This window comes from Danio rerio, chromosome 5 (assembly GCF_049306965.1).
Source record: "Danio rerio strain Tuebingen ecotype United States chromosome 5, GRCz12tu, whole genome shotgun sequence".
In the NCBI taxonomy this organism is placed as follows: Eukaryota; Metazoa; Chordata; class Actinopteri; order Cypriniformes; family Danionidae; genus Danio; species Danio rerio.
In genome coordinates this window covers 54,926,292-54,943,328 of record NC_133180.1, presented here as the reverse complement: position 1 = coordinate 54,943,328, position 17,037 = coordinate 54,926,292, and the positions used below count along the sequence as shown (strand labels likewise).

General features: G+C 33.4%; 1 protein-coding gene and 1 non-coding gene across 2 annotated transcripts in view; one reads left to right on the top strand and one right to left on the bottom strand.

Annotated features, from left to right (window-relative positions):
* Positions 1 to 17,037, top strand: part of skic3 (SKI3 subunit of superkiller complex) — a 52,896-nt gene that overhangs the window by 6,301 nt on the left and 29,558 nt on the right. Inside the window, exons 9-25 of the mRNA XM_002662098.7 lie at positions 503 to 643; positions 883 to 984; positions 1,071 to 1,195; positions 3,484 to 3,570; positions 3,946 to 4,049; positions 4,145 to 4,265; positions 5,892 to 6,071; positions 6,236 to 6,360; positions 9,055 to 9,305; positions 11,035 to 11,137; positions 11,290 to 11,472; positions 14,090 to 14,234; positions 14,325 to 14,403; positions 14,505 to 14,566; positions 15,635 to 15,691; positions 15,783 to 15,851; positions 15,942 to 16,016. Of these exons, the coding sequence (XP_002662144.4) occupies positions 503 to 643; positions 883 to 984; positions 1,071 to 1,195; positions 3,484 to 3,570; positions 3,946 to 4,049; positions 4,145 to 4,265; positions 5,892 to 6,071; positions 6,236 to 6,360; positions 9,055 to 9,305; positions 11,035 to 11,137; positions 11,290 to 11,472; positions 14,090 to 14,234; positions 14,325 to 14,403; positions 14,505 to 14,566; positions 15,635 to 15,691; positions 15,783 to 15,851; positions 15,942 to 16,016 (2,009 nt within the window). The remainder of the gene's footprint in view (positions 1 to 502; positions 644 to 882; positions 985 to 1,070; positions 1,196 to 3,483; positions 3,571 to 3,945; positions 4,050 to 4,144; positions 4,266 to 5,891; positions 6,072 to 6,235; positions 6,361 to 9,054; positions 9,306 to 11,034; positions 11,138 to 11,289; positions 11,473 to 14,089; positions 14,235 to 14,324; positions 14,404 to 14,504; positions 14,567 to 15,634; positions 15,692 to 15,782; positions 15,852 to 15,941; positions 16,017 to 17,037) is intronic.
* On the bottom strand, positions 10,608 to 10,690 carry trnas-uga (transfer RNA serine (anticodon UGA)). The gene has a single exon. It is a non-coding gene; the product is annotated as a tRNA-Ser (tRNA).

Sequence of the window (17,037 nt, the reverse complement as noted above, 5' to 3'; positions counted from 1 at the left end):
AGAGCTTTGTCTTTTGCCTCAGCTCCTTCTTTACCACAATGGAGCAGTACATCAAACGCATTACTGCTGCCACTTTACGATCTGCCTGTCAATTTCACGTTCCATCCCTCCCTCACTCGTGAACAAAACCCCAAGATACTTAAACTCCTCCACCTGGGATAAGGACTTTATTACATTCTGGAGATGGCAAACAACCTTTATTCTGGTGGAGCACCATGTCCTCCGACTTGGAGGTGCTGATTCTCATCCCTGCCGTGTCACACTCGACAGCAAACAGTCCTGTAGTTTGTATGATATAAAATAAAAACTCAAACTGGTTTGGGAAGAGAAAAGGATGAGTAAGTAATGACAATTTTTTATTTTTTTTTGGTGAAATAACCCTTTAAGCAAGATTAGGATTTTATTTAGAGGTCCATAGCATCTAAAAGCGTAAAACATAAAAAAATATGCCCCATATTTAAAAATGATAAGTAATAAATGTTGTTTTTGATTTTCTTGTCAGGTGACTGCAGTGAAGAAGCTGTTTCCTGTTTCAAGCGTCTCTTAGAACTGGATCCAAACAACTCGTATGCTCACTTTGGTCTCGGTATTAAAGCTTGTCAGGATAAAAAATATGAGGATGCCATCAAAAATATTGGTCTGGGTAAGTTCATAAACACTCAGATGTTCATGAATGAATGGAGCACTAAGGTTATAAGAAATTCATTATATCAAATTCTCCAAATGCATTTTGATCATTAAAAGTTGTTTCAATAAATCTTTTACTTAAATTCATGTTTAACTGTACAACATTAATGAAGTTCCTTGCAATTCCTAGGTATACAGTGAAAATTACAAAAAATATGTGTAACTTATTTGTTGTGTGTTTTTTTTTTTCTGCAGGACTGAAGCGTATGCGCTTCTCCATCATTGGTTGGTATAATCTTGCCCTGGCTCAGCTAAAAATGCATAAATACTCTGACAGTGCCATATCTTCCAGTCAAGGTACTGGTTATATGATTCACAGCTAACTGCTCAAGTCAGTTGCACTTAAAAACAGTTTTCAAATATGTTCCTTTTCATTTGTTCAGGGCTAAAATCGAGTGTGGGGAACGCTGATGATTGGACTCAAAAGCTCCTGAGGTTGAAACTAGAAGCTCTGGTGAAGACAGGACGAGAACAGGATGCTGATGAAGCTCTGCAGATACTTGCACTGGTACAGTTTAATGGTTTAAGATGTTGTGTTGCAGTGTTAAAATAGGGATATATGTACACCACTATTCTAAATCATTTTTGAAAAACTTTCTTACACCGTGTCTTAACAACATATGATGTGAGAAGACTTCTTTAACTGCATGTAGTTAGAACATGATGTTATGCTGACCTTGGCTGTGTTTACTTAAACTCAAACATTGTGAATACTATAAAAGTGAAAAATAATATTGTTTATAATAGCTATAATTTAAAAAATGTCCAATATGTTTATAATCGCAGAGCTAAATTGTCGGTAGCCGTTACTCAAATCTTCACAATGTCTTATGATCCATCAGAGATCTTTCTAATATACTAATTATTCATTAACTGTTACAGTTCAGAATTAAGGAGAGATAAGTTTCACACATGGAGTTTCAGATCCTCTCTGAAAAACAAGGACAAGCACATTTTGATGCACAGTGTACATCTACTGTAGGTGTCATTATCTGATAACTTTATTCAGTCAGATCCAGTCCAAATCTAATTGGTTAAGTGCTGATTAATAACCTATAATACATTGTATAGAAGAATTACCATGTTTGTAAACATTCAGGATGTGCGTGCAAGGGAATGGCAAAAAAAAAAAAAAACGGGAGCACTAGCAGTTAAAGCGAGGAAATGACATTCGATGCTCTACAGAGTTTGTTGTTGTCTTAGAAATAAGATATATTGATTACATATTATATGTAGTATTTACATAATGCTTTCAGCATATTATAACCTTGTCACCCAGTGATAAGCACAATGATTCGGCAAAATTAACGTTAAAGTGAGCAGCGTTTGTCTGACAGGTCCATTTGAGATAGCACCCTCCCAATTGATATTGGATACCACAAAATGACCAAGCATCCAGCCCGAAATATACAATCTCATTGAAGCTCCAAGTGATTTTACAAGAGAGAAGTTAAAGGTCTACTAGTCTTTGGATGCCAACAATGTTGTTCTGTGTGGTCATGTGCCAGAAATAATCTTCCATGATTACCAGATTCAAAACTATGTAGTGCTAAAAACCGAGGTTCTGCCAGGCCAAAGAAAAGGGAAAAAGACGGAGCTAACGTTATTCAAGGCCTGGGTAATTAATTATCAACAAGCAAAACAAATGCATTCTGACAGCGAACTACACCTGTACGGCAGAGTATGTGAACTTACACATAGAGGTAAAGTTGGTTTTATATTTGCACATTTGGACTTTCTCCTTTATAATATAATTTCATAAAAGTATTTTTTGCAAACTCTAAATAGCGAAATCATATTAGCAGCCAATGACTATCCAAGTACATTGTTCACAGTCAAATAAACAGTGTTAATGTTGTTTTCAAGTTGCACTTGCAGGTTATTTCAGACCGAATATTCAAAGTGCCATGATAAACAATATAGGGAGTGTTACAAGTTGTCACTGAATGAATGTGTGAATATAAAACCAACTTTACCTTAATAACGTTTCATTCTTAGCATTCAGTGTCCGCAGTTTAATTAAACATATGTAACTGTTTTTGCTGAAATCATTGTTGCAATCTAAAACGAGTAACGTGTATGATTCAGCATAGCGTGAACTTACCTGATAAAACATGAGAACTGCAGAGTCCAGCATTTCTAATTAGGTTTGTCACTTTATTCAGCTCCCCTTTAGCCAAAGACGTCTGCAGTTGGCATTAAAGCAGTGTGGTGTATGGTAAAAGTTAAGTTAAATTTGGCATCCTACCACACAAAACGACATGTTTGCCATTGCAGCCGGTCTTTTTTTGCTACCGGGGACCCGTGTGACAAAGGTTGGTATTTGTCTATAGGTCCGAATGACAGATTTTTTCTTAATCAATTCTGGTGAACATTTTAAGACCTTATAAAAAAATAATTAAAATTTTACAGTAAGTAAAGATCATGTTCCGTGAAGATATTTCCTACAATAACAATATTAAAAACTCAATTTTCGGTTATTAATTTACATTGCTAAGCATTGTATTAATATTTTCTCAATATATGATTTTCTTTAACCCAGAGATTCCAGATTTTCAAGTAGTGTCAAATCCTTAAAAAAAAACATATAATAATGGAAAGCTTATTTATTTCATATGATGTATAAATATTAGTTTCAAACAAATTATACTTATAACTAGTTTTTGTTACTATCAGTGCAACAAGCAGGTGTTCTGGTTAATACTTTGATGTAAACCTTTTTCACATAAACATATATTTCTAATAGCATTGTTTTAAAAGACACAATAAAATTATATAGTTTCATTTTCTTTTTAGATTTCAGATGCCAAAAATGATCCAGTGGTTTTGGCATTAAAAGGAAGAGCTTACTTGGAAAAAGGCCAGACGGAGGAAGCATTTCAGGTAAACAGAACTGCATTCCTAATGTTTTTTATCTATTTATTAAAACAATAGATGTTAAAGGGATAGCTATAAATATGAAAATTTACTCAGCACTTCATCCTCAAATACGTTTTTTCTATTTTAAAGAATGTTGTTAACCTAAAAGTTGATGATGATCGCCAATACCTTCTATAAAATGCTAAGGAAGTTAGTTTGTTTACCTACTGTATGTTCTTCATAATATTTTCTTTTGAATTTTTTTGAACAAGTAAATAGTATTTATTTTTTTCATTTTAGTGAACTATTCCTTTAAGAAATTGGATATTCCAAAAGCGAAGCAGTTCATAATAATGCCATTAATGCAATAATGCCACTGGAATGAAATGATTCTTGCAGGTTTCCACTGAGCTTTTGAGCTCTCACCCAGGATCTGTGGATGGTCTCACTTTGAAAGCACTTCTACATGTTGCTAAAGAACAGCACAAACAAGCTGAGGAGAGGTGTGAAACTCCACATATGCACACGCACACATGCATATATCATAAACAACTTGGGTGTAACCACCAGGCACTTATTTTCTCACTCTGTTACACAGCTTTCTAGAGGCTTTATCCAGAAGTCCAGATAGTGGGGAACTGTTCTTCCTGCTCGGGTCCCTTTATTGGAACATGGGAGAGGAAATACGAAGAGACCGCAGCAAAACTCATTTACTCAAAGTGAGACACTTTAAAATCCTTTTATAGGACCCTGGTAAATATAATTTATTTCCCCCACATTTTGTTTTGTTTTTCCTTTTAGTTTTTATGTATTGTTTTTTAATTTTCTGTTTGAAATATATTTTTTAATTTTGATGGATATAATTTTAGTAATCAAAAACTATTATTTAATTGTTAGCAATATTTGAAATAAAAGTAAAATTTTTTTTAAGCAAAAAAGTAGCAAAAATAGTAGCAAAAAAACAAAAAAAAAATTCTCCCAAACTTTTGGGACTATTAAAGTTCTGCTACCTTAAAAAAAAAAAAAAAACTTAAAATTTAATGGGTTGTTTTAAATTAAAATTTAGGCAATGTCCTCATAAGGGAATGACAGAAGCTAAAAATAACACAATCTTCACATTTTATTAAATATTGTGCATTCAGTTAATGGAATGAACAATTAAGTATAATTCAATTTGATAAATTTTACGTAATATGGCACATTTCTATTTTAGTTCCACTGGAATATTTAGTTCCGCTTCATTAAATTATTTTGGTCAATGTTTATGTAGACTTCAGAAGATTCTCTTCCCTTTGAATTAAAAAAAAATATTTCAAATGTTTGATTACTAGACGCAACCTATATACTATATAACTCCAGGTTAACTATGTTTATATCTAATAACTTTTACTGTTAAAGTTATTAGTAATTGGTACCACACGTCCCACACGGAATCTGCAGATTTCTGCAGATTTTCAGCCAATTATTGAGTCTATTCAGTTGTGTGTAAATGTACATTTCTTCAATTTTTAAATTAAATTCAGTAATATTACTGACTAATATAAAAATTTTCATATGATTTACTTACAATGCAGTTTGCAAAGTAATAATAAAAGACTAAAAGTCTTTTAGTAGATATATTATATGAGTCACTTAATTTGTTTGCTAAATAAATGTAAACATTAAATAATAGTCAAAAATGTAGTATTTTTTTATTTCATATATTAGGTTTTTAGTTAAGATACACTCAAAATCATTCTGCATAAATCTGTAGATTTTTTACAATATTCTGCACAGAATAGCAAAAAATGTCTGCAGATTCTGTCTGGCCCTAATAATTAGTTATTAGTTAGTTAAAGTTATTAACTACTAAAGTAACTAATAAAGTTATGGTAACTAATAACCTTAACTTTTCTGAATTTGATTGTAATGCAATAATGTGCACCTTGTGTAAAGCTGCTTTGTAACAATAATTATTGTAAAAAGTGCTAAACAAATAAACTTGAATGAAATACTTTGCAATTTATTTAATATAACTGTAATGATATAAATACTCAAGCTTTTCATTTACCATGAAAGGATGACATTTTTTACAAGAATGTCACCCGGAACCCCAGGCAAACTCAAATGACATGTTTAAAGGGAATAACAAACATTGAAGAATTTATTCAGAATAGTAAGGCTCTTAACAAAAACACATCACTGATGATGGAATTTTTTGGCCAAAATAGGAGACTGCAAGCTATTTTTAACCATCCTACCTGCCTCAGTGGAAAACAAAAACGAATAAACTATTCTGAACTCCCTAGCTAGCCACAAACCAGAAGATGATCATAAATATATTTCTTGTTTTCTTTTGTTTTAAGGCAGCTAAACTGGATCCTTATCTTGGTTCAGTTTTTCGCCTTCTGGGTCATTACTACAGAGAGGTGGCTAAAGACCAGGGCAGAGCCAGAGGCTGCTATAAAAGAGCATTTGAGCTGGATCCATCTGATGCTGAAGCCGGAGCAGCTGCTGTAGATCTCAGTATGGAGCAGGGGGACATGGTGAGTGAAGACAGAAGTGCATTTGTCTTGTAAAAATGCATTGCAGTCCGTTTGAATGTATCATTTGCATCTTTTTTTTCTCATCAAGATACAAGTTTAACATTGCAGAAAATAGGTTCATTTAAATCAAGGTTAATTTGCTTCATGATGTTCCCTATCTTTAGGACTCGGCGCTGACTGTTCTGCAGTCTGTGACAGAGAGAGCTACTCCTGGCTCTGCTAAATGGGCCTGGATGAGACGAGGTCTCTACCACCTTAAAATTGGCCAGCATCAACAGGCCATTGCAGAGTAAGTGAACTGATGTCAGCTGTAAGGCCTAAGTGGTAATAAGATTTGTTTCAGTGGCCCAGGGTGGTGTGCTCAGCAGATACTTTAAAAGCTCTTTTTAAAGCAACTGTAACGTTAGCAGTTATAATGATGCAAGATGTTAACAGGTTTTTACAAAAAAAATGTATTAGTAGTAAATCAAATCTTCCATCCTTTTGGCAATTAGAAGTCGAACAGTGAACTCCAAGTCAATTCCTAAAATTGAATCGCAGCCAATCAGGATATAGATGTAAAATGTTTCCCATATATTTTACATATTTAATATATATTAAATATGATAAAATATGGTTTTAAGTGTTTTGAATTACAGGGACATAAGGTTAAACCACCTTAAAGGTTCATGAAACCCTCAAGTACTTTTGAAAAATTTTTTAACAGATTTGTGTGTGTCGAGCATCAGTTAAGACAATGTTAGCACCTGTGAGCTTTAATTGTGGGGAAACCTGCATAATTTTGAGGTTTTGTCAGCTAATAAACATCTTCCGGGTTTAAAATTATTTTTAGTGAGGGATCAAAATCGGTGAAGTAGCGCAAAACTGCAAATGCAAAGATGATGCGTCGTTTCTCATTATTATTCATAGTGGAGTTTTCTTATCCTCTGTGAAGAGCCGGCTTCTTAATTATTCTATGTTGATGACTAGGTGAAACCATGTCCACGGACCCACAGCATGCAGTATTTAGCCGTTCATGAAGGGTCGTATGTGTTTGTTTTCATGATCAATGGGTTTTTTGCATGTTTTTTTCCTAATCCTTTCAGGGCCGATACAGAAAACTGTTTGTGTGCAGCAAGCATTTTTGTTGGGAGAGCAGTACAATGATTGGAGAATGGTGGACTTTGTCCTTTATCAGTGGAGTTTGTTTACATTTAGACACATCGCCGTGCTGCTGTGTTCGCCTAAATTTTCCAGCGGGGCTAATGGTTGAAATAGACAGGGCAGGAAACCTGCTGCATTGAGTCTGCATTCAGACCCGGGGATTGAGGGAGAAGTTCTCATTTATAGTGTTTATATGAACATGATTATTAGTGAACAAAAAGTAGCTCAGTTATATAGAAATTTGGTGAACAGATGCAAAATAACTATATTTCCAATCCCATAGTAGTATGAAAGGTTAGTACAGACCAGAATCCACATAAATAGCTTTACATAAAATTTTGCATAAAATAATCAAGACAACATACAATATGGTGTGATAAGGATACAACAAAGATAACAGAAACAAAACAAAAACAGTCTGGAAATCTATACGAAACTCAACAGTGTAACTTCAGTGTTAGAGATGTATGATCTCTAACACTGACTCTAGTGTATTATTTTTTTTTATTTTATTATTACTGATTTTTGTACTACTAGCATAGCAAGAAAAGTGTTGTCAATGTCAAATTTTATAATATAAATTTTATATATAAATGTATAATTTTTAATAATTATATTACTATTTATTCATTTATCTCCATTTCGGCTAAGTTTTTTTTTTAATCAGGGTTGCTACAGCAGAATGAACCGCCAAGTTATTCAGCATATGTTTTACCCAGTAGATACCTTTCCAGACGCAACCCAACGCTGGGAAACACCAGTAAACACTCAGATACACTCATACACTATGGCCAATTTAGCTTACTTAAGCTTATTTTAGCTGGTTTTAATTTAGCTTAAAACCAGAGCACCCTAAGGAAACCCACACGAACACGAGTAGAACATGCAAACTCCATATAGAAATGACCAAACTGACCCAGCTGGGACTCGATCCAGTGACCTTTTTGCTGTGAGGTGATTGTGCTACCCACTTCGCTACCGTGACGCCCAATTATATTAATATATTTTTTTTAATAAACAGCTTATAAAGATTTCAATATAATAAAGCAGCTTTCACAATGACAGACAGATATAGATAGATAGATTTGTATGCGCATTTTGGAATATCACATAACTAATGCTTAATAGAAGTCCACACTCCTGTCTCAAAAGATTACTTTATCATTTTAAAATTTTGGTGGTTAAATTATTCAATACTTAACCAGTGGTGTAAAGTAACAAATTACTAGGGCTGCCAATTGATTAAAAAAAATTAACAAATTAATCACGCTTTTTGTTGTAATTAATCATGTTTAATTGATTAATTATACAACTGCAGCAAACCACTTGAAAGCATTAAAAGTGTCAAAGAAAATGTGCAAAATCTTTACATGCAATGATCCAAAGACTGTTCTGACTGCATCATGTAACTGATAAGAAGATGAAGGATGTTTACTATATGATAACTGAAATTGCCAAATGGCCTTAAAAAATAACTAAATGCACTACAGAATGTTACATTCACACACACACACACACACACACACACACACACACACACACACACACACACACACACACACACACACACACACACACACAAATCGCATGTAAAGGCAACAACAGTTCACTGTGTAATACTCACTATTCTTGAATAGTTTTGAAAAGGGCTACTTTTTAGATACAGATACTTTTACTCGCACTACATTTTTGAGCAAGTAATGTTACTCAAGTATGACTTTTCAGTACTCTTTCCACCACTGTACTTAACACATTTAAATACAATTATTAATATTGTTTTGTTTTGTTTTATATTTTTTTAAGTATTTGAAATGTACTCATGATTCTGCTGTGGTGTCAGTCTGCAGGCGGCGTTGAGGGCTGATCCTCAGGACTGGGTCTGTTGGGAATGTTTAGGCGAGGCTTACCTAAATCGCAGGAGCTTCACCGCTGCCCTGAAAGCTTTCGATAAAGCCCACGTACTGCAGCCCACCTCCATCTACAGCCTCTATCAGACCGCTGCCATTAAACAAATCCTCGGCCGCTTTAAAGAGGCCGCCGCGGAATACAAGCAAATCTTAGAGAAGGAGGACTATGTGCCAGCACTGAAAGGTTTGTTGGATTTCTGCAGAAACGTTGCAAACACTTTACAATAATATTCCATTAATGTTAGCTAATGCATTTACTAACATGAAGTAAGAATGAACAATAATTAATCATAGTTTAACCTGTACCAATACAATATTAAAATACAGTCAGCGTCAATGCTTCCCATTCACTTTAAATGGATGACGTCAGGTGTTGCTAAACTTCATTGTGAATGTGTCTGCTCGCTGCAGAAGTTCTTAAGCGCCGACATACATCTCCGATATCTCGGATACAAGTGGCCAAAATGAGTTTCCTTCACAAGGTGGCAGGGTGCACCCTTATAGATACCCAGGAGGAACTGTAGAGGAGTAGAGCTGCTGCTCTTCCACATCGAGAGAAGTCTGAGGTGACTCGGGCATCTGTTTTGCATGCCTCCTAAACGCCTACCTAGGGAGGTGTTTCAGGCATGTCCCACTGGAAAGAGTCATGGGGATTGCCGTATTGCTGCAGACATACAATAAAAACAGTACAAAATACAGTAGTTCAAACAATAATAATTATGATAAAGTCTTGTTAAACAAACTCAATGAAACGGGTACAAAGAATTTCTTGTATTGATCAAACTACACTTAGGGACTCTATGTCTCTTACCAGAGGGAATCCAGATGGAGCAGTAAAATCTACTTGAAAGTGACAGAATGTTTAATTCCTCCTGAGGACTTGACACCCACAATTAATATTTATTAATTAATTATATAATCGAAACTTGGCAAAGAGAATGGGACAACTGCATAAATAATAAATTACATGAAATTAACCTGAAAATTAATAAAAGACACTTTGCAAATGATAATTTTGAGACCAGGGATGATCAAACTATCTCAACTAGATTGGACATTTTAACTAAGACCCACCTGAATGTGATTACTACCAGGCTGCTACTACTATCAAACTAATTTTGTTGGAATGTGAAAGTTTGAATAGAATTAGACAAAATATTTATAAGGAGAGTACTTTGATGGACATTTTTAAAAAGGTACCACCAGGAATAATCTTAAATTATTTATCAAAAATTGAACAGAACATTCATGTTTAACTTTGAATATTTTATTTATTTATATTATATATATTTGTCTAAGTAACTTTTTATTGTAATACGAATTAGTTTTTATAATGTCATATGTTTATGTATATTCATTTTGCCATGAAATAGCCATAAGTTGCTGATGTGGCAATAAATAAATAATAAATACATAAATACCAGAGGGAATAATTTTATTAATATATTATCTGTTTATTGGCACTTATAAAGTTTCACAAATTTTCTACCAGGAGTGGTGTTTGAACCCACGAGGACATCTGTCCATTGGATCTCAAGTCCAACACCTTAACCACTCAGCCATCTTGGTTAGCCCTTATAGAGTTTGATATTATTTTACATCCCTAATACTACCCAAAACCTAAACCCAACCACTACCTTATTAACCAGCTAGTAAGTAGCTTATTAGTAGTTTATTGACCTAAAAGTCTTAGTTTGTTAATAGCTGGAGTTTTACATTAAAATAAAGTGTGATCTGAACAACTTTAATTTCATTAACTAACTTAAATAAATACTGTAATAAATGTATTGTTCATTGTTTGTCCATGTTGATAAACACAGTAACTACTGGAATATTATTGTACAGTGTTTTCCATACAGTATATAAACTTGTAGTGCTTCAGAAAGACTTTTTACTGTGTTTTGCTTTCTCAGGTCTTGGTGAATGCTTGTTAGCTTTGGCTAAAAGTGCACTGGATGACTATCTTGATGGAAGAGCTGTAGATCTGATACAAAACGCCATCCATTATCTGTTCAGGTAAAGTGTTTTGTGAATATGGAGGTCTGCTGGAAAAAAATGAATACATCTCATTCTGTAAAAAGCCTTCAAGCAATGTAAGGTGTAATTAATGGCTGTCATCCATTGAGTATTGATGTGATCTCTTTGTTTGTTTTCTTCTGTGCGCTCAGAGCTGTAAAGCAAAGGCCAGACCTGTCGTGTCTGTGGAAGTTATTAGGTGATTCCTGCACCGCCTCCAGAACTGTGTCTCCAAACCGGGCTAAAGTGCTGGTACCTGGAGCTCTGTGTGGAATGGATCCATCCGATCAGAAGCACACACTTGACCAGAGACAGCTCCTCACTCTCGGAGAAAGGTGAAAGACATACATTTACAATTGCCCATCAGATTAATGTTCAAATAACAAACTTTTTGAAATCCAGTCCTTAGTAGGAACATAATCAATTTTTTCTTTTACCTCAAGACATGATGGGGTTATTTATACACAATGTCATATTGGACAAACTAAATGTACTCCTGGACATTTAATTAAAGGGGAATTTCCCAGGATTTTATTAGTATAGTTTTATATTATCTAATATCATACTAAATGTAATTCAAATTTTTACAATGCCATATTTTTAATGTTAACAACATTAAAGAGACAACGTTTTTTTTTCTCTGGAGAGACTTTAAATAATATACATTTTAAAGGGGAATCATTTAAATACTGTAGAATTTCTATAAAATGTTTGTCTTAAAAATCTGTTTTAGACATGGCATCAGGAAATCTTATTTTACGATAAAATAGCCATTAAAGCTAAAATAGCCATAATCTCCCTTCTGCACCAAATAAGGCAATTGTAAACAGAAATGTTTACTATTAGGGTAATATGGATATTTTTTCTCTATTTCTTGAATGTAATATGTAATATTGGTAAATAAGCATATACAATCTACATTTGAACAAATCATTGAAGATGATAAGAAGACTTTTTTTTTTCTAAATTTTCTGCTAAATTTGTGATTATCCACTTGTAATCAGGACAAAATTGTGTCAATACCAGGTGTATAGGGGCCAAGTGTTAATATTTGAACATCTGAAGTGGATCAAAAAAGTTTTTCAAAATGTTCAAGTCATTGTAATGACATATATTTTTGCAAAAGATTTCATATCTCAAACACAAGTACTTTTCTCCTGAACTTTTTATTCTTCAGAGCATTCACAAAAACACTAAGCATCACAGTTGTTTTCAGCATTGATGATAATAATAACAGGTTTCATACGGTCATGGAAAACCTGGAAAAATCATGTAATGTTGACATGGCATTTTCCAGGCCTGGAAAAGATTTGGAAAAACAAAAAAACCTACAAGGTTTTGAAAAAGTCCTGGAAATTGCATTTACATTTAGTCATTTAGCAGATGTTTTTATCCAGAGCAACTGGGGTGGTATTAAACAATAGGATTATATGTTAATAAATTGAGCGATTGCTCCATATTTTAAATGTCTTATTTTAAATGATCTTCTATTGGTCTAACCCAATCAAGTGATTCGCAGGTAAGAATTCACCAAGCTTGAACTTTTAAATGCAGTGAATGTGAAACTTGGCGCACGTGCTTGCGTTTCTAGTCTGCCGCATTCGCATGCCTATGAATGGAAGTCTATGGAGCGAAAAGTGCAGTGTAATCGCTGCTTTACAATAAAAGTAGTTTTACCTACTAATACTAGTTAAACAAGCTATTTACATTATCTAAAATTAGTTTAACAAATATCTGTATACTGGATTGGAGGTTAGATATTTTTACTTCTTTTCTTGGCCAAAAACATGGTCTCGCATCATTAGTGCTGTGTAACCATCATCTATTTTATATAAATAAAAAAAATTAATTAAACCGCAAGAGACTGTTGCATGTTTTATGATATGCTGTAATAAATGTAAACATTCTTTGTTTTTCTTATAATTTACCTTGTGTATGTAGACATTACATTTCCCAGAGATGGGTTGCAGCTGGAAGGGCATCCGCTGCGTAAAAAAAGATATGCTGGATAAGTTTGCGGTTCATTCCGCTTTGGCGACCCCAGATTAATAAAGGGACTAAGCTGAAGAGAAATTGAATTAATGAATGTAGACATTACATGAAACATTAGATCATGAATATTGACTCGAAAGTCCTGGAAAAGTCATGGTTTTTTTGTAATGAAAATGTGTATGAACAGAATGTTGAGTATGAAGCAATTATTGAGCATCAGTTTGGCTTATAAAGTGGATTTCTGAAGGATCATGTAATACCAAAGAGTAATCAAAAAACAGAAATGTGCACACATCTGGGATTCTCAAAGGCAGGATTCTCAAAAACAAATACAGTGGCAAAAGGTCAAAAGAAAATCGGCACACTGCTACTTTAGCTCTCAAAAAATGCTTGATGCAACAATATTTCAATGACATGCAGGTCGAAATGTTGTTGCATTAAACATTTTTTGAGAGCTAAAGTAGCAGTGTGCCGATTTTCTTTTGACCTTTTGCCACTATAGAGCGATCACACAGTCTCAGACTCTGCTTTGACATCACAGAAGTAAAATACATTAAATATATAAAATAAAAATCAAATTATTTCTTCCAATAATCAAGGACAAACTTTGTGAATTTGCTTGTATTTATTTAAGCAGATACAGAAACATTCATTAATTCATTTTCTTTTTGGCGTAGTCCTTTTATTAATTCGGGGTTCCCACAGTGAAATAAACCGCCAACTTATCCAGCATATGTTTTATGCAGCAGATGCCCTTCCAGCTGCAACCCATCTCTGGGAAAAGATACAAAAACATATTGAACTAATTATTAAAATGAAGACTGGAAAAATGGAAAGAAATATAAATTAGATACTGTATATAAATAAAAATACAAATGAATAGAAATAATGCCTACTGCAAAAATAAACGAATAAATGCTAATAATTTCCTCATTCTGTAATGAACCTATATTTTATTAGGTGTTTTGGTCGTGCATTAAAGCTGATGCCAGAAGCTCCCAGTCTGTGGTGTGACCTGGGTTTGAACTATTACCATCAATCCAGACTGCTCAGCTCTCATTATCCTGAGGAGGATCCCCAGGCTCTGCTGGAGAAAGCCCTTCAGGTACTTAACCCGAATTTTTTGAATTCATAGTGATCTCATGAGTATGAGTCTTAACAGGCTGTCACTGTGATTTTGTCACTGTTCTGACAGTGTGTGAAAAAGGCAATCATGCTGGACAGTGCAAATCACACATACTGGAATGCCCTCGGGGTGGTAGCCATGACAAAGGGTAAACACAATCAGATGTGCATAATCGAATTAATCTGCATTACATAACTACAATGTGATTGGTCATTTGTGTGTTCATTATATTCTGTTTTACAATCTTAGGAATTGAAAATTTTGCACTTGCACAACACAGCTTCATCAAATCAGTCAAAGCGGAGCCAAACGTAAGTGATGCAAGAAAGGGGAACAGTTTGCTTACTTTTTAAACATTTGTGTTGATGCAAGTAATATAGAGTTGACGTCAAAATGATGAGCCCTCCTGTGAATGTTATTTCATTTTAAAAAATAACTCCCTAGTGTCTTAACTGATATGTTATTATTTTTAACACATTTTTAGACACAATAGTTTTAAAAACTATTTTTTTTTGTCTTTGCCATGATGAAAGTACATAATATTTTAATAGTTATTTTGCCAGGTACTATTATTCAGCTTAAATTGCTAGTTAAAGACTGAACTAGGTTTTTAGGTTAACTACACTCAAAGCATCTGTTTGTTAACTATTTCCTTATTTTGTGATTGACAAGTGTTTCCCATTTATATACGGTTGTGAATTGCATTATGAGATGTTGATCTCTGCTCTGTTGACTTTTGAATTCAATTTAATTGAACTCCAATCCAAACTTGTTGAAAAAGTTTAACATAGTGACTTTTATTTTAGAAGTTTATATAATGTATAATAAATAAAATCTTGAGAAATAAGTCTGTAAAATAGAAGAAGGTGTACTGGCGGTGGCTTTTGTAGTATAATATATAACACCAGCCTGACAATATATCAATTTAAACTATTAAAATGTTAATAAAAGTCACTTTTTCAAACTTTTCATGGTTAAACGTTGATGGCAGAAAGATCAAGGTCCCAGAATATAATTCAAAAGCCATAAATAAACAGGGGAAAAAATAAAAACATGAACCTCAAAATATGGAAAACTGCTAATATACAGATATGGTTTACAGTGTAGGCAAGTTAGAATAAGTTATTGGAAAAGTGTTTTTAATGGGGCTAATAATATAGTTCTTAAATTTTTACAAATACAATAAAACTGCTTTTATTCCAGCTTAATTTAGCTAAAAGAAATAAGACTTTTCTCGGAAGAAGAAAATACCGTGAGATTTTTACTGCATCTCTTAAACATCACTTAATAAATAATTTAAAACAACAACATAATAAAATAAAACAACAACAACAAATTGACATGAGGGCTGATAACTGTATCTCCTGGTTATTTTTCAGAATGTGGTAGCCTGGACCAACCTTGGTGCTTTGTATCTGAAGAAGGGAAATATAGAGGTAAGGTTGGTTAAGGGATTAGCTTGACAATTACACTCACACTAATAATCTCTAATTGTCGTTTTTTTCTTTTTTTTTTTTTTTTTTTAAGCTTTCTCATGAAGCCTTTAAGATTGCTCAGTCTCTAGAGCCCCTTTATGTGAATTGCTGGATCGGACAGGTAGTTGTTTAGACTTGTGACAAGTTCAAAAATTAATATAAAATCCAGTGGTCTACTCGCAACATATCTAACATCTTTCTCGTTACACAGGCCCTCATTGCTGAGACAGTTGGCAGTTATGACACAATGGATCTTTTCAGACACACCACAGAACTGAGCACTCATGTATGTGTACTAATTTCTAAATATTTCGAATCATTCCGATATTTGGGCTTTGCTAAAAGCAGTCTTATGTTGAACTGGTATGTTTTTGGGAATAACCATGAATACAATAAATGGGAAAAAAAAAAAAAAAAAAAAAAAAAAAAAAAATATATATATATATATATATATATATATATATATATATATATATATATTTTGTTATTGTTTGTTAGAATTTTAAGTAAAGGTCATTTTCTGTAAAAACATTTAGTGTATTTCATACAGTAAATATTTTATAAACATTACATGTTTAATTAGTAATATGCATTGCTAGCAGATTTATTATATAGGCAATTTACTCAGTATTTAGATTTTACTCAGATTGCAGGTTTCAAATATTTTTATCTCTGCCAGATATTTTCCTAACTGTGCAAAACATACATCAGTGGAAAGCTTATTTCTTTAGCTTTCATATGAATCTCTGAGGTCCAGGGGCACGTATTAGCATTCAGCATGTAATGTAGATCAAAGATTCTTCAAATTCATTCTGAAACCAAAATAACACCCAGTGTTGTAGTGAACTCTGTATAAACATATATACAGACAAAACATGAAAATTTTCGTGTTCAAATAGTCTGCAATGAAATACGTCAAAGTAAATTCGGAATTCACCACTTTTTTTATTTGCATTTTCCAAACTGTCCTAACTTTTTCTGATTTGGGGTTGTATATAGTGTATATTCAGGGTGCATTCTGTAGCCCTAAATATCCACCATTCAGTGTCACAATATCCTTCAGAAGTCATTCTATATTGCTGATTTTGTCTATGTTAAATACAGTGAGTTTTTTTTCTTTTAAGTACTATAGAAAGCAACAACATTATTTGGATATAGCATTTTTAAAAACATTTTGTCTCGACTGTCCTTTTTGATTGTTTTATTGCAGCCTTGATAGATAAAATGAGATATTGCTTTAAAAAAAGACCACAAAGGTATGAATTGTAGTATATCATTTCTTCTTCATGTTCAAATGATTGCTTTAT